Source organism: Pectinophora gossypiella, chromosome 17 (genome assembly GCF_024362695.1).
Source record: "Pectinophora gossypiella chromosome 17, ilPecGoss1.1, whole genome shotgun sequence".
Lineage (NCBI taxonomy): Eukaryota > Metazoa > Arthropoda > Insecta > Lepidoptera > Gelechiidae > Pectinophora > Pectinophora gossypiella.
In genome coordinates, this window is record NC_065420.1 from 12,998,948 (window position 1) to 13,017,676 (window position 18,729).

Here is an 18,729-nt window from a genome sequence, read left to right on the forward strand (position 1 = left end):
TTCTCAACAGCCAGCATTTACCGTTAATAAAAATACCCACTAACACTAATTAATGGTAATTCAGAAGCTAGATACGGCGCAAGCAGACGGCCCTAGGCATAATATAGCGAGCAAAAAAAGTACATTTGCTCTTAAATCAACCATCGGTATTTACGCCTATAGGCCATTAGACTCATCCTGACCATTTAAGGCCATTTACCTTATTTTTCCTCTGCGATTTGTTAAGAAAAGGTCCACATTTTTTGTCTAAAAGATCCTAGTTTAGTAGCTACTACACTAGCATTTGAAATATAGGTTGCATTAAATGTTAGTGGAACTAAAAAGTGATAGATTTCGTGCGTTCGTCTTTAGAAGGCCAAGTTAAAAATACTGCAAAGACTTACTTGAAATGAATATTCACTTATATTTCAGTGATGGTTGATTTTTCTTTTGACGTGACTTATTGTAGATGTGCCGTAAATGATATTAACTACTTGGCCGGACAAATAGGGAGCACTGAGGGTTCTCACCCGGTACAAAATGTATGACGACGGGTCTGAGGGTGCCCAGTTGAGCGCGAACATATTGTATACAGGGCGATAATGACATCGTAACGAAAACTTTGAGGGATGATTCTGAATTCGTGGAATGTTCCGTCGCAAAAGTATGGAATTGAAAATAATTTAAAAAAAAATCATGTATTTTCCGTCAGGAAATTCCACTTGATATCAACTCAGAATCATAGTCTGAACCATTCCCATCAGTATTCGTTACGTTGTATGTGGAGGAAGCAAGAGAAGTATGCCAGGATTGGCTCAAATGGAATTTCATAGTCTCTGCTTACCCCGGTGGGAAATAGGCGTGAGTTTATGTATGTATAACCTAGTTAGTATAATGTTTATTTCTGTGATCCAATACCGGGGGAGAGCCCTGAGCGCTTCCCATTGGTCCGGCCAAGTAGTTAATGACATCTGCGGCAAATCTACAATAAGTCACGTCAAAAAAAAAATGTGATTCAATCCTCTCTTTTTATGAACTTACTGTCTTTTTAGGTTTCAAGGAAAAAAAAACATGAAAAATAAAAGGAAAATTGCTTTACAACGTAAGTATATTCGTTTCGTTTCGTATTTACAAAATCCTTACTCACTAATTGTACAAAATATTTGTATACATCATCTTATAACTATACTGTCCATTATCATAGCAGGCATACTATAACTATAGTTTAAAATACATATTAAAAAGAAGAAATGGCAATTTAAAAGAATGAAAAGACATTTGAGATCACAACAAGTTAAAAGGCAGTAGACAGTTCTAGAAAGACAAAGTTACTAGAGTGTATTCTGCGACTTATAGTCGACAGAGTATATAAATAATGATCACATGTATGGTTCACAGCAAAATCGTCATAGCGTATTCTAAACAGATGAACAACTGACGATTGAAAACTACAAAACTTTGCAATCGTCAATTGTCAATCGCGATTGATCAATCAATTCTAGTAACGGTAGCCGGATTGAGCATTGAAGTTTCCGTTGCCTGATGGGCGGGGTCCAGCGTTAGGGGCGAGGTATTGGCGAGACGCAGCGCCGCCGCGGGCGCCGAAGCCAGACTGTCCACCGAAAGCCGACTGGCCGAATCCGGATGAGCCGGAGTGGCCACCGAAGCCGCCTGAAGCGCCACCGAAGCCGCCAGCGGATCCGCGCGCAGGAGCACCGTATTGGGAGGAAGGAGCACCACCGGAGTAACCACCAGCGCCGGCGCCTGCGCCTTCACCGTGGTAGGAACCTGCAGACAAATAATAAATTGGTTAATATTAAAAATAAGCCATGTCTCGCCAATACCTCGCCCCTAATGCTGGACCCCGCCCATCGCCGGCTCAATAGCAACCCTAAAAGGTTGATGAGGTTGGTAATCCACCTCACAACCCCCTCTTTTACATGGGACTTAAACATCGATGAATGGATGTATGTATTATACACCTCTACCTACCCCTTCGGGAATACAGGCGTGATGCAATTATGTTTGGAGAATACTTGAACGTGAAGAATAATTTAGTTCAAACTCCTAAGCAGTCAGTTTCGAGCAGGTACTACGGTCACGAGCATTAATATAATATACACTTTGGTACCATGTCACATTAACTTTTTTGACAAATTGAACTGTAAGTCTCACTAAATGTCAAATATGTTAGTGCGACAGAGTTCTAAAGTGGGTACATTATATTGCTCATGACTGTACATTTATTAGTACTAATAAAATCATTTACAGCCGGTCATCAGCACTTGTAACCGGCTTTTAAGGACTGTTAGGCATCTTAATTATTGCAACCGTCGATCCCTTCACTAAAGACTGTTTATTTGTTCAAGGCAAGTGGATCATTTGATCTATATCCTTCTAATCTTTGATGCTACTGTAAGGACGACTTACGACAGGCATAAAGATCTTATCGCATAAAATGTGGTTTTAGTCGCTTGTAAGACATTGGCATTAGATTTAAATTAAAACGTCGATAGATTTACAGAAGTGGCTTCTATGCTGAATTGGGAGCGATTAATTGACAGAATACGAGGTTTTGTGGAAGAAAGTCAGGGTTACTGAGCCGCCAAAGGCCCCTGACATGGCTCGAACGACTACTTACTTACATCAGTAAATAGTAACTGGGACCAACAGATTAATGTGCCTTCCGAAGCGCGAATCATCTTACTTTCGGAGAATCAGGTGATCAGCCTGTAATGTCCTAACCAAACTATGGACAAAGTAATTTTTGTGATATGTGTCCACCGGGAATCCGCGACCTCCGGATCGTGAGCCCAACGCTCAACCACTGGACCATGGAGGCCGTCGGTTTTCACCATAAGGCGAAGATATTCAACAATTGCAACAAGAAGTTACTCACAATGTCTACTTTCGATCTTTTGACCTCAGTGACTCAGAATTCGTTCGCTAATGTTTACTCGCCCTTACATCATTTGTAACCCAACAAAAGGTTAGCGCGAAATAAAAGTTGATTTCAGTATCAAATATATTTGTAGCACGTTCATCCGTACCGGCCTTGAAAGTCGGATGAGACTGTTTAACAATGGCCACGAGACAAGCGGTTTTGTATTTAAGTATTTTATTTCTTTATAACTTTATTACTGGCTTTGAGTATCTACAGATTTGTATAAGACAGTAGTAGGCGACAGAAGAAATTAGTGCCTTATTATCTTGAGACATTTTATTTTAATTTATTATCTTCTTCGTGGTTAGAGCGTTAAGCTCACGATCTAAAGGTTCGGGTTCGATTCCCGATGGGGACATTGGCGAAATCACTTTATGAGACTGTCCTTTGTTTGGTAAGGACTTTTCAGGCTTGAATCACCTGATTGTCTGAAAAAACAGGATGATTCCGTGCTGTGATTAGCCGTAAAAACACCTCCACCAACCCGCAGTGGTGCTCCACTGCTCCACGCTGCTGCGTGGTGGAGTATGCTCCATACCCCCTCCGGTTGAATGAGGGGAGGCCTGTGCCCAGCAGCGGATTTTTGATAATATATATTTCTTTTATTTTTTCATAGCTGAAGTTAGCTTAGTGCAGGACCAGAAAGGGTAGTGAAAATTTGGTCTTTTTCACGACTTACAATTAGATTAGGTACTTTTAATGTTTCCCAAGATAAGGTATGCTGCTGTCTTCAATGATAATACCCAGCAGTGGGATGGTGCGGGCTGAACGATGATGATGATGAGCTGAAGCATTTTGCCCAACAGTGGAACGCAATAAGTTAGAAAATAGATTTATACTCAATCCCGCTCACTTTAAAGCCCCAAATGTTAAATGCACCGACAATGAAAGATGCGTGCAGATCTATTATTACAACATATTACAATCATAATGCTGTCGTAATTGAAAATGGTTCAAAACTCCAAGCTGTTACAACGATGAGTCTATAAATTGTTTGCGCAAAAGGTTACGCTTAATAATATTATAATGTACTGTACCCACTTGTAATACAGACATTTTCGATAATTAACGAAGATCGACATGAAATTTGAATTTAAATATATTTCAAGAATGAGAACGGATACTTCTGTAGAATACTTATTTCAGAAACTCCATCAATTTGCGGTGGTAGGGTGGATGCTCCATACCGTATGGTGCGGTTTATCCGATACTGGGTTATTCAATAGGTTTTCTATGTTGCAACTCTCATCATCATTAATTTAAGAGCCACGCTCTTGTCTGTGTAGCATTCTCCAGGCTACTTTTTTAGGGAAAAAAACAGCGGCAGCTCTGTATATCAAAATAACTTCTTACAAACTCCAAATTGATATTATGAATAAAGAGATTTTACGTGAAATGTAAATGTAATCTTAGTATTATCATTTTAAAGATTGACGACAACTGAAAACCTTATTTTGGGAAACATTAAAAGTAATCTAATTTAAGACGTAAAAAAGTCCAGTTTTAAAAATTAACCATGTGTCAAATATAAGGACTTAAATATCTAGGTTTTATCTATAATTATCTGAAACCTTCTAGATATTTCTAACTCTGTTTCGATGTATTTTGTTGTAAAACAAATATTTCTAAAGCAAATTACGAAAAAGAGGGTCATTAATTATTATCACGCGTTTATCCAATTTAAAACGACGTCTGTCGAGATGTTTCCAAAGATAAACAGTTTATTCCAATCTCAAACACCTGTTATATTTCGTGCCTGAACAGTTAACCCACATAGGAGCAGAGTGTGTAAATTCATCACTTAAATGTTTAAATTGTAAACGTTTACGAAAGTACTTGAAACATACAATAATTTTCAATTATTTCGAAAGGAATTTGCAAGTCGAAATTCAAATTTCTTGTGAGGAATTTAGATTTATTATTTACACAAATAAGCAGTAACTGTCAGTACTATTCAGAGGCGGAAGACAGGGAGTCCCAGTACGGCTTACAAATAGACTACTCTGGACGCCATCCCACTCGCGTCAGACGTACTGCGGGGCGGAAGGCAATTGGGAAACCACTGCCCTATTATTCCCTAAAAAGTAGCATGGAGAATGCTACACCGACAAGAGCGTGGCTCTTAAATTATTGATTATTGATGATGATATAAATAAATTCACGTCTATTTACCGTTGAGGTGCCTACCTCAATACATCGGGCGTCTCTTGTTTCACAATTTCACAGCGCCTTTTAGACCATATCTTTCGTCAATCAAAATAAAAACTTTAATTGAATATCTATCTTTTATCCTTAAAGATAACAACTAAACAAAATAAGCAATGTAATCTCCACTGCCCCTATCACGAAAATATACACCTAACATTGTTATGTATTTATTTTGCATTGTAATGTTCTTGATTAGAGGTACCTACGCAATAGGTCGATGACCTCGACGACAATCGGACCCAATGTATTACGGACGCTTGATAAACTTCTCGGCATAATCTTATCTTGATCTCTACGAAGCTAACCGAAGACATTATCAGTTGTCAGTTGGTTTCGTAAGCCAATAATAGGTACTTAGGCAATTGAAAAAAGCAATGCCTTCTCTGGCCTAAAAGTGAATATCATCTTAAGAAAATTGAGTAAAAGTCACGTCAAAAATTAGCAACGCCTTGCGTGTATGTCTCTCAGTTTGATAGATCTTCTTCTATCGTGTGGGTTATGAGGTGGAAGGTTACCTGGAAGACATTGCTATTTAGCAACAAACCGCCGATTGTGCTTCACTTGTCACTTTTGTAATTGTTTTTAATGTTGCATTTAGGTATATGTGCAATAAAGCGTTTTGGTATTGTAATATGGATTAACCTTATCAATCTTGGTGTCGGTTACTATTCGAATCGTCGAATTAAGTGGTTTAGAGCCCTACGGGATGGAAGTCACGCGTTTCCCGAACAGATCTATCGCGGCTTTGTTCCTGTTTGTGCAATTTAACATTATTTTACTGTAATATATTTTAACTGTCTCTTCACAAGCACTCAATCAGCACTAACAAGAAGTACTTAACATTATCTAACATAAACATCTCTCGAACTACTCCGGCCCCGGGCAATTCGCACTCAGACTTACGGTGTGAAAATTTCAAAGTGAAATTAATGCAAGTCCTATATAATCTGATGTCCCATGGAGTGTGCCGATTCCCATAGCATATTTCTACATATATCTGAACCGTGGGAGTTTGTGAGCGGGCTAAAATTGGCTGTAGACAGGGCCTTTTTACAAAGGGAGTTCTGCGCTTTAGCACAGGGCCTCTCTATCTGTGGGCCCCCTAAACTCTGTGAGAGCAAAGCTAGCGATGAATAATGCAGTTTTCCTACTTCTTTTTTTTTTTAATATTTAAGTAGTGGGGATTTCGATTAACTTTAATAATAAAATTCGCAACTATCTTGTCCAAAACTTTAAGAGTTTTAAATAAGTAAGTAATTTATAAACTTAATATGTCAAAAGTGGGCCAACTGTGTGATAAAGTCCGCAAGCAATGGGCCCGATCGTTTCTAAAAGTGCCCCTGGTTGCAGTATCACGTTAAATGCTTTATAATAAGTTCACGATAAAGCGTACAGTGGAAACAATAGGGTAGTAAAGTATTCCGTCCTTTGTTTAAAATTTATTTGGATGTAAACCTGCAGATTTGCTTCGTTGTTCGATAAAGATTTCCGAGGTTTTTGCACGTTAATACAATTGCATTGATTGCGACTTTATTCATCAGATTTCAATGGAATTTATTTTTATTAGGGCCTATTCGTTCGAGTTAATAGCCAATATAATTATACTGTATAAACTATTTCAAAAACATTTTTTATGGGTCTGTTAAGCTGAGACCTATTTTAGAAGCTATGCAGTATTGAGAACGTTGCACAATTCAATGAAACTAATAAAATAAGAACATTTTGCCAATCAAATTGTAATCGACTGTTGCTCACGTCTTCAAAGTCTGTTTTACCTTACGGTTGTACGGTCACGAGCATTAATATGTATACACTTTGGTACCATGTCACATTAAAAGTTGAACTGTAAGTCGCACTAAATGTCAAATATGTTAGTGCGACAGAGTCCTAAAGTGGGTACATCATATTGCTCATGACTGTACATAACATAAGCGACTGTATTCACATTTGAGCTAGTCAGAGATACATCCATCGCAAGATGAACTATGTATCCACGCTTCACCGAGCTTTCTGTTAAACCAACGATATAAGTGTCTATAATAGTCGAGAGAGTACTGTAAATACATGAAATGTGTGTTATGGCTAGACTTAAGGCCTTAATTTAATACCTAGACCTATAACCTAGATCTCCACCTTTTCTAACTGAAACATTTCACAAGTGCTTACAGAATTCCTAGCCGAATCTGCAATTACAAAACCTAAGGCCCGATGCACACTTAGTGGCGCAAGCTGCCATTACTGGGATGATGTAGCAGTTAATATTAGGCATTGCTCAGACGTTTAGGATTCATTGCCTGGGTTGATTAGACTGGCATGCATAATGAACAACTTCATTTTAAGGCTTTGTAGGGCAACTTTTGCCTTTGAGATGGCTATGACTGGAAATTACAGTGAATCTGTCGGCCGGTTGCTTTCATTCATTATACCAAATAAGTTTATAAGTACGTATTTTGTGGGCGTATAACAGATTACGAAGACGATAAAATCAAGATTTAGTCTCGGACTAGACAAGTTTTATGGGTTCTCATGCAAGATTCCTGTCCTGTAAATCCTTCGGACACTTAACAATCTATTCATTTGATTACCCACTGTGGGAGGTCTAAAATCATTTTATAATAACCATTTAAATAACTTTTAAGCTATTATTATTAATATCAGAAAGAAGGAAAGGTTTATTATGAGAGGACGCTACAGTGACAAGAATGAATTATGTAACACAACATAGACTAAAAACAAAGATACATTGACTGACAGACGAAACGAAAGAATAAGTATAAAAAAGTCGTGAAAGCAGATAACAGTGGTATTGGCAGTGTCTTTCATAAAAGGGGCTCAATCACCACCATAAAAGCGTTAGTTCACATTAAAACATTTCCTTTAGAAATATTAATAGATATGTCAAAATGAAAACGAGCGCAAAGTGAATCAGTGTCGATGACCTTTCGAAAATGATATCTGAGAACCGATCAGTGTGAGCCACGCCTTAGGTTTCTAGTACTGGTCACGATATGACCTGCACTGAATGGAACGGACTTAGAGGGTCTATTAAAGATCTGGTTTTTCTTTAACTTAGTTTACTGATGACTCAATCATTTAGTGAGTAATATTTGATTTCGTAATAAATAATTTATAATATTATGTGTTTTCAGCTTCATCAGTCATCATGTGATCATGGCACTTGCAACAGTGTTGAATTGTCGGGAGTCTCATTTACCTGATTCAACGCGGTAAGAAAATAAGCCAGTAGTATTTTAATACGTGTTTCAGTAAATAGGTACGTTTTATATAGACTATGCTAGCTTGATGGACAAAAAAGAACTAAATGTCACGAAGTTATAAACGAACGGTAAATTATGTGTCAAAAATTTAAATATATTCTGGGCACAATAAAAATGTTTAATTTTTTGTCGTAATTACGTCGCTTATTTTTTTATAAAATGTACCTACTAAAATATGATATAAGTACATATATTTTTGATTTGAAATCAAAATGAATCCTTAAATCCGTCTCTGAACTGGCTAAAAGTCACGAAAGACCTAAACCAACGTTCACACTACAGTAGACTCCATATTGGGTCACAAAACAAGGAAGTTATTTTGTTAGCACCTTGTTAGCTTTTTGAAATGTGCCTGTCTAGTGCATGTGATAGGCAGCCAAGATGGCTCTACGATGTAAGGTATGATTAGCTCGAATGATAGATTTATGTGTCTTCGTAATATCTTTTTACCTGCCAAGTATATATCGGTATGAGGAGCGCTGTATTAGGATATAATGTATGAGATGAGAGTGACATAGACAAAATTAAAAAATGCGGAAATATTATGTATTAAAAACCGTACTACAGCTATGGAGCCAAATTTACAACTTTATTGTTCTTTTATTTCGGCCTAATTAAGGCAGGCTAAGATTACTAAGGAACATACAGGCTTGACCTCAATATATTTTTTTAACCTTTGATTTGGGTAGCTTACAGCCTTTCTAACAAAATTGATGCTTGTAAATATAAACAAATGCCAATAAAACGCTAAAATAGAACTTCAGTTTTTAATATCCTATCCGGCTAGGCCACAGCAAAAATATGATATAAGTAAATCAAATTCAACTTTATGGTTGTATGGCAACTGGCGAACGTCATGGAGTAAAGACAAAGATATAAATTAATGCTGACATAAGATGTAATGTCAATCCTATTTTTATAACTGTTACTGTCGTTTTTCGAAAACGTTTGCAACTTGACTAAGCCCTCAGTTCCTCAAAGCTCCTTTTAGCTCATAATTAATATCTTCAGATCATGACCTATGCAGGGGTAGTTTTCGCTCACGCGAGTCCCTCTCAAATCCACCGTTTACAGGTAATACAAAATCGTTTCATGCGGAAAGCCACGGGAGCTCCGTGGTTCCTTCGCAATGAAAATCTGCACATTGACCTAGGTCTGCCAACCATTACCCAATGGCTCAAATTAGCTTCCAAACGTTTTTTCGATTCTGCTCCGCACCACCCAAATCCCCTGGTAGTTGGGGCTTCCGAATACATCCCGCTTAGGGACGGTACTGAAAAGTATCGGCGTCCGAAGGACGTAATATACGATCCCGACGACCCGATTACTCTAGCCATAGAGGCAGCCAATCAGCTCGCGACACCAAACACTTCAGGACCCCGATAGCGACTCCGCCGGCGTGGTCGACGATTTCCCTCAATCAGCGCTTATCGCTATCGACCCACTAGGGTTGATTAATTCTTTCAAATATTTTTCCTCTCAGACGGCGCCCTGAGCCGAGGTTCGCGCCCAACTGGGCACCCTCAGGCCTGTTGTCTTAAACGTTGTACCGGGTGAGAGCCTTCAGCGCTCCCCATTTGTAAGTTACGTCAAAAAAAAGTAAGCAAAATGTTCAGATTACTTCTAATATCGTCATCGGCACCAATCTCGTCATACCAGCATTGAATAATAAATGGGAGTATTAAGTACTTAGTATGACCCAACGCTAGTTTTTCCCATCCCGTCAGTGTAATAATTAATGTAGTCATGTGAGATTACTTTCGTAGATCAATCTATAACTAGTTGAAGTTTGTATAGCTTTATAGACGGATAATTATTGCTAGGACTAATCTTAATCGTAAAGCTCTTACTTTATATTTAAATGGTCGTAAGTCGCTAAAGAGTGAAAGGAGAGTGCGAGGATTATGTCTCGCTCACACGGATATAATATAGTACTTATAAGAAGAAACCGAATTCCGGCCAAGTAGTTAATGCCATCTGCGGCAAATCTACAATAAGTCACGCCAGAAAAAAAACCGACTGACCCCTATGTTAGCCAAAGAACCCAAACTTCTATGACTATTAAATTGTTTTCATGTACAAAGTTGGAAACACGTAAATGTAAAAGAATACCCCAGAATGAAACAGTGTTTTAGGTTACAACTGTTAGATGGAACTGTTAGATGGAACTGTTAGATGGAAAAGAATCGATCGACCTAATATCGACAGATACATCACTATGCTAATGAACATCAACACTAGCTGAAGTACTTTGACAGATCTAATAAGCTGGTTTCCAACGAGTCAAATCACTTACTTTTTACTAAACGTCAAAACACGAAATTACTATGGAATTTGTATTAAAAGCAATCTGGGACGTCCTTAATAAACTTGACAAAATGTCGCACTTATTATTACATTTTTTTTATTAAAATTCATAAAAAAATAAATAGAGAAAAGAAAACGTTTTTTGTCAGTTTTAGATCTGTCTTTATTTAGTAATCAGAATTTCATAATTTATCTTTGACCTAGGAAACTACCCAATTCTTACCGCGCATTGAGACTATAGTAAAATGTCATCCTATTGAAATATATTATAATGACTTATTGTACTGAACTGGGGGGTTTAAATGGCCACATTGAAGCAATTCATCTAAAAAAGCAATATTAATAAAGTAATTGTGCAATGCAAACAAATGTCAAACAGCAATATTGCTTTCTTAGATGAATTGCTTCAATGTGGCCATTTTAATCCCCCTGGTCGTTCTGTTTCATAGTACCTGGTCTAAAACAGTGCAAATCATTGTGTGTATATAGTGTGTGTATGTGTGTGTAAGCTAGGTATGTTACACATCTCAGTCTTATTGGATATCTGAGTTTTATAAGTGCGTAAGTGCTACTTTATAGCAATGCAACACGATCCACGTCGTGCAAAATAGTAGTCTTGCACAAATAATCGCACACTACCCTGTTAGAAGTGAATCACCAAGTACGGTCACGAGTACTAATAAATATGTATACACTTTGAAACCATGTCACATTAAGTTTTTTGACAAATTAAACCGTAAGTCTCGTTAAATGTGAAATATCATAGTGCGACAGGGTTCTAAAGTGGGTACATGATATTGCTCATGACTGTACATACAATACTACAAATCTAACTTTATTTTAAGTTATACCTGACATTTTCTTATCCGTTGAAAAAGAAAGGAACGGGTAATCGACATGCATAAAATTTATGGAATACATGTCAATTTTAAGCAGAAATAAAAAAAAAAAACAACCGTCTAAAAATTTTACATCGGCCAATAACCAGCACTTCAAATGGATTACATTATTAGCGAGATGCCTTTTTTATTCACCCGGGTTATTCATTCGTTTTAAAATTAACTTGTTGACAATCATCCGTCCCTTTCCTTTTCGGCGGATAAGAAAATGACGGGTGTAACTTAACATAAAATTAGGAGGTGTCTGCAGGAATCGGGGCCAATATAGGTATACTTTGACTCGGAATAATCGCCTGGGGACCAATATAGGCAAGTAAATTACCAAAATTGTATTATCACAACATTGTTTAAAAACGTATAAGGCCTTGTCGAGACTTTTCTTACAGCTACTGTTCTTCGACTATGCAGCTTGAGAAGCTGCAGTAGGCTTATGAGATGTTGGGCAAAAAAAAATTAAAAAAAAATTGGTAGTGTGACAATGTTACCAACTGAATAAAAATGAGTTTGAGCACTTTACTAGTGCAGCCAAGTAGTTAAACATAACCATAACTGTTTAACATTACATGCCTCAAATCTACCCTATATTATAACCTCCATTACGGAGGACCTAAAAGGAAGCAATGTGTACCTAATTGAAACAGACAATTAACGTAATTCCCTCCACGATTGTCTGTCCGTCCGTCTTACGGTCACGACGCTGATGCAACGGTGCATCTCACGTCATTTTGTAACTCATCAGCTTGGATAAGTCCCGTAATTCTGTGTAGGGTGTCCATGGGTTTGTGGGTTTTTGGGACATGTTAGTTGGAAAATGTCTACGTGAAAAGTGTATAAGAGGGTTCGGCTTATAAGTTTTTTTTTTTAAATACCATGATAGTTGAAGAGTTTTTAGGACGAGATTGAAAATTACAGTCGTTTGTTTTAGGTACCTAAAGATGATTTAAGGTTAGCAAAATATTATTAAGGTACTTTTGTCAAAAATATTTTATAATGAGTCGTTTCGTTTTATAAATATAGTATTACAAGCGTCCGCCTCTAATCCAAAAACCTACAAAACGCCAACCGGATCAGTCTGTATTTTTTGCTAAAGTGATTTGTGTTTTATTGACAATTGTAAAAGGTCTAAATCAGTTTTGCCAAAAAATGCAAATAAATAGTTCACGACATCAGCGACGAAATGAACCAATCACGTTTACAAAAGTAGCTATAAACATACTTAGTTCCATTTTTAATTTTCCTAGCAAATTATATCAGTTCAAAACAACGTGTGGTCATCATACAGCAACTGATTACCGGTAATATTGTAGCAAGGTTATGTTGCGGTTTTAGTTATTGGGTTACTAGTGAACTTTATGAGTATTCACATTAGTCTGTGCTTTTTGGAGATCCGTTTTGAATAGAAACTCTTTGGTAAAAACTAAGGTCACAATAGACGCGAAGATGCTTGTCTTTGTTATTTAAACGTTTATATTATTATAAAGATCATTTATACAGGTTGTGAGAAGCTGCAGTAGTTTTAGGCGAAAGAAACGTGCGTTATGTAAAAAATTACGATTCAAAGTGTAACTATGTTACCTACCGAACAAAGACATTTTTGAATTCGAATTTGGAAATTAAATTTACTTTTAACAATTAATTATCTGAATAGGTAAATACCGATGACGTGATTATGATTATCATAATGAATAATTTGCGAAAGAAAAAATGTTAAATAGTTTATGGACATATCAACTTTTCCACTCTTAAAAGAAATGTGTTGAAATTAATCAGATTTTAAAAAGACGCTGTAAAAAGTACACTTCTTACAATTGATACTATTCGTGAAGTGGATAAATATAAGCAAGAAAAAAAACAAATATACCTAACAAAAATAAGAGCAACAAAGAAAAAAAGTACGCGATTGAGAAAAATGAAGTAATAAGTAAATCAATTTATTACGGAACCCTCAAAAATTGTTTGAACAATACTGTAGGTAGTATTACACATTTTAGTTCACACGAAAAAAGTTCTAAATTTTTTGCTTAAGTTTTAGCAATCATATTTGTATAATTCTTTTAATGATGATCGCTAAGAAAGTTTTTTGTTTCGTAAATTAGTAATTTTTACACATATCACGGTCAAAGTTTTTGCTGTTCTGCAGATTCAAGGAAATTAAGCTTTTTTGCTTTGAAATACATTAATCTACTAAATTGAATATGATGTAATTTAGGCAATATGTTTACTTTTTCATATGTACGTGCAGGTACTAAATTATGTAGGTTGATAAGTAGTGTTGGAAGTTGAAGACTATGTAAGTAGATCTTGGAAAATAGATTGGATGATTAATTCCATGTTAGGTCTTCGACAAAAAGCTATAAATACTCTCTATAGCAAGTCGTAAATGAGCTAATAACTACGTATTTAGCAGTCACGAGCAACATAATGTACCCACTTTAGGACTCTGTCGCACTAACATATTTGACATTTAGTGAGACTTACAGTTCAATTTGTCAAAAAAGTTAATATGACATGGTACCAAAGTGTATACATATTTATGCTCGTGACCGTACCTATCCAAATTCAAAGTAGGTACATAACATGAATAGCTGGAAACGTCCTACTGCTGGGCACAAACCTCCCCTCGATTAACTGGAGGGGATATGGAGCATACTTCACCACGTTAATCCACTACGGGTTGGTGATGGTGGTGGAGAACTCAATGAATTAATCTTTATTATTGAAGACACACGGCCTCCGTGGTCGAGTGATTTGAGCGTTCGGATCACGATCCGGAGGTTCCGGGTTCAAATTCCAGTGGGGACATATCACGAAAATCACTTTGTGATCCCTAGTTTGGTTAGGACATTATAAGCTGATCCGTGCTTCGGAAGGCACGTTAAGCCGTTGGTCCCGGTTACTACTTACTGATGCAAGTTAGTAGTCGTTACGTGAGCCATGTCAGGAGCCTTTGGCGGTTCAATAGTAACCCTGACACCAGAGTTGAAGGGGTTGAAAATCCACCTCACAACCCACACGATAGAAGAAGATCGAAGACACAAAACAATACAGAAATTAGAAGCAATTTGTTTTTGTGTTGGAAATATTAACAGTATCTTGTATGGCTGAAAAGTCCAATACCAGAGCGGCAATAGCGCCACGACTGGCATTTCAACTGAGGGTCGTCAGATGGTGTGGATAGTGAAGAAACCTTCTCATTATTATGTTCTTTTCTCGTCTTTCGTTGCCACAAAAACGCCGTATAATATCATCTGATCAAGATGTAAAGGCCTGTGATGATTATCAGTGTGAGTAAATATTATGAAGAATATTTTTAAGATCAAATTTTGGGTAAGAACCTGACGTATTTAACTATTAAGTATTACTCTTTAAATAGCTCTTGTGTGTTTAAAATGATCTTATAATAGTTATGTTGTAAAAGTTTGAGCGTAACGTCTCCGGCCAAGTAGTTAATGCCATCTGCGGCAAATCTACAATAAGTCACGTCAAAAAATAAAAAACCGAGCGTAAACGTGGTTAAATTATTAAGTTTAAGGCCATATTTGAATCATTAAGAGTTCAAGATATACTTAAGATTAATATTATTGTTGACCGCTATTTGTTTTTTGTTCTATTCTTCATTTTTAAAGGTCACTTTGGGGTTTTAAACATGTACAAATTAACCGGAATTAATTATATAAATATAATTATTATTTAAAATTATTTTTCGTAGTCACATCTGTTTATAAAGTTGTACTTAAGTATTTGTCTATAGCATACCTAAGTTAAATGCAATTTAGCCTTAAATGGTGTGTAGATGCTTCTTCATATAGATAGACAGGGTCAAATAAATATCCATAGTTAATAGAGCCTAGATAAGTAGTGTCGATGAACGTGTTAAAAATGTATGTAAAGAATTAAAAGTATATTAATCTATAAGAGTAAATGGATTGTGAGTTTTAAGTTTACCTTTTCCTACCCGATGTTGTGTAAAATTGACATTTTTTTAAGGATAAATGATTGATAGAGATTTCGGGTTTTAAGACCCATATTGTTTTTAAATCCAAATCCCATTTGTTTAACTATTGCGTCTGGAAATCTTACGATGTTAAAGTCCCTTTAGATATTACAATTAGCACGATAAATCCTTCCTAAGTATTAAAGTACGAGAACGGTTTTCAAATGTATACTATTCTTACAATAGTCGCAAAAATATGTTTTACTACTGCACTGAAGTTGGAAAGTTGGAATTGAAAAGAAAATAATATCACTCACCATCATCAGAGATACCAGCGGCTTCATCGCGGGCGTTCTGTTCCAGGGACTTCAGGATGGCCTCCGGGATGGGAGGAGGGGTGGGGAGGTGAGCACCCTGAGGCCTGTAGCCATTCTCATCAGCAGTGTAGGTAATGCTGTACTGCTGGCCATCGTTGCCAGTGTATCCGAAGCTACCCTGAGACTGGACGCCGTTGGTGGCCACTCCAGAAGCATCAGCGTGGATTCCGTTGGAAGTCTCGAAGTCGTAAGAGAATCCCTCAGCGGTCACTTCGCTGTTGGATCTGAGGATCTGGGCACCAGCGTCAGCAGGGTTGGAGCTGTACTGTTGACCACCGGAGTACTGCTGGCTTCCAGAGTATTGCTGAGGGGCGGCGTTGTACGCGTTTCCAGCGTGCTGGGTTCCGAAACCGCCACCGAAAGAGCCACCACCTCGGGCGCCCCCAAATCCTGAGCCCGCGCCTCCTCCGAACCCTGCGCCTCCGTGGCCGCCTCCAAAGCCAGAGGATCCACCTCCGAATCCTGAGGGACCACCTCCGAAGCCGGAGCCAGAGTATCCAGCGCCATCGTTGCCTCTGGGCGGGAGGTACTTGTTGTCCAAACGGGCGGCGGCGCACACGCCTATGATTGCGGCTACCACGAACTGGAACGAAAGTTTAACAAATTAAAGCACATTTTTCTATAAACCTTAAGAAGGTAAAGATTTATCAGGTACATCAAGTTTATTTATGAATAAAAATTTTCAGAAATTAAGAATTTGTATTTTTCTATGGTAATTTGGTCAAAGTGGGAGTATATTAGGAACTTTATGACTTTTTGGATCTCATGGCCATAGAAGGTCCAGGATGAAAGGACAATGAACTGAACTATCAAAACTCCATCATTGGATCTTGAGACAAATAGCTGACACCAAGACGAGCAAACATTTGAAGAGCGGATAATGATCTCTTTGTCCGAGTAATTTTACGATCATTTAGGTAATGACCCATGATAATGACTCATTTTGAGGAACCATGATGAATGCCACATCTGGTATATTGCAACAAGGATTTTAAAATATAGCCTAATTGTTTTTTTTTTGCGAGAGTAAGGTATGTGGGTCAATTTTCTATTTCAATTTTAACCCCATTTTGCTTTTTTTATAATTGGAACAAAATTAAAAATGAGTAACTGACAATAGAAATTGCACTAGAAAAAACCTAAAGATCCAGTCAGAAAATTAGGATGAAATACTCGATCGCGTTCTAATTTTAAAAACAAGGTACGTTCCGTCCTTTTACTCGTACTCACCAATTTCATTTTAAATATATTTTTTTAAATAAAGTAAAACTATTGGAATGAACGTGGCGCTTCTTCGAGCTTCGGTTGAACTGTGATGAGTCCGTTGAGAGCATCACGTTATATAGTGGGAAGCTGCATCCATAGAACGGGCTTACCTTAGATGAAATCACGGTCAAATTGCGATGCACTGTATCATACCTATCGATTGTACTCTTCCTACAGTTGAAAGGTTTTAGGCAATATCCTGATCGATCCGGTTACGACAGAGCTGAAATATAATTATGTGTGGGTCAGGGGTTTAGAAGAGCGGACGAAGTAAGGGCTCGATTTAAGTTATGGACTAAATTAAATTAATGAATGAGGAGCTCGTTAGCGGTATACGCGCTCGGTCTGCGATTGTTGAAGTTAAGCAACTTTCGCAAATGCCGGTCATAGGATGGGTGACCACAAAAAAAGTTTTCATCTCGAGCTCGTCCGTGCTTCGGAAGACACGTTAAGCCGTTGGTCCCGGCTGCATTAGCAGTCGTTAATAACCATCAATCCGCACTGGGCCCCCGTGATGGTTTAAGGCCCAATCTCCCTATCCATCCGTAGGGAAGGCCCGTGCCCCAGCAGTGGAGACCTTAATGGGCTGATGATGATGAAATTAATAAACACAACGTAACACTATTGTAGACGGCGATACGGCTCACCAACTATCACGTTGGTCTAACAGAAAGCTCGGTGAGGCGTGGGCTCAACTATCAAGACTATATCCCTATTGGGGTAGTCAGAGGTACATCCATCGCAAGATGAACTAAGTACCCACACCTCACCGAGATTTCTGTTAGTACGTATTTAATATTTTTTTGATAATCCTTTCGAAACTTTTTTTATTTTTTATTTATTTATTTCAAATCAAATCACATCAAATCAAATATACTTTATTGCACAGAACTAAAATTTCAACAATCAGACATAACACATGAAAACAGTACAATTTGGGCGGCCTTATTGCTCTAGAGCATAACATTTATTTCATTCACAACAACTATCTTTACAGGCTAACCAAATACGACAGAGTTGGGGACTTATTTTTACATATTTAAGATTAATCATTAATTATTTTTACTAGTACAATATACGATTTGTATTAATGTTTAATTTGTAATTTTGTAGAGGTAGTCTTAGAATTCTTTTGTATAAATTGGCCATCAGTTATAGATTGTAAGTTATTTTTGTCATTTAACATTTAATTAACTATAATAAATAAATTTATTAATATTTGCATAAAAAAATATATATACGATTTCCCTAATTAAGTATAACAGATCACACTCATTGCTATTTTTGCGAATTCACTCTTGGAACACGAAAACAGATCCACTCTCTTGGCTAACATAAATTTCGTCATCTCCCTAGCATTCTCCCGTTTTTCACAGGGTCCGCTTACCTAACCTAAAGATTTGACAAGTTCAATTTTTTACAGAAGCGACTATAGGGGGTTTATGTTTTTTTTCGAAACATTAACTTGGAAGTGTTTTTTTTATTAGAAGTGTATGAGTAGTGTACTGGCTGCAGGCTGATGCTGCTGATATTGACT

General features: G+C 37.3%; 1 protein-coding gene across 1 annotated transcript; it reads right to left on the reverse strand.

Annotated features, from left to right (window-relative positions):
* Nucleotides 1–1,069: 1,069 nt before the first annotated feature.
* On the reverse strand, nt 1,070–17,249 carry LOC126374199 (pupal cuticle protein 36-like). Its single transcript, XM_050020702.1, has 3 exons — nt 17,157–17,249; nt 15,867–16,509; nt 1,070–1,767 (listed from the first exon to the last, which is right to left on the reverse strand). The coding sequence occupies exons 1-3, from the start codon at nt 17,163–17,165 to the stop codon at nt 1,478–1,480; spliced, it is 942 nt and encodes a 313-aa protein (XP_049876659.1). The 5' UTR covers nt 17,166–17,249; the 3' UTR covers nt 1,070–1,477.
* Between the last annotated feature and the right edge of the window lie 1,480 nt (nt 17,250–18,729).

Coding starts and splice junctions, on each gene's coding strand:
- LOC126374199 (XM_050020702.1), bottom strand. Junction 1,768..15,866: donor CGCTGGTATCTCTGATGATG/GTGAGTGATATT, acceptor ATTTGTCTGCAG/GTTCCTACCACGGTGAAGGC.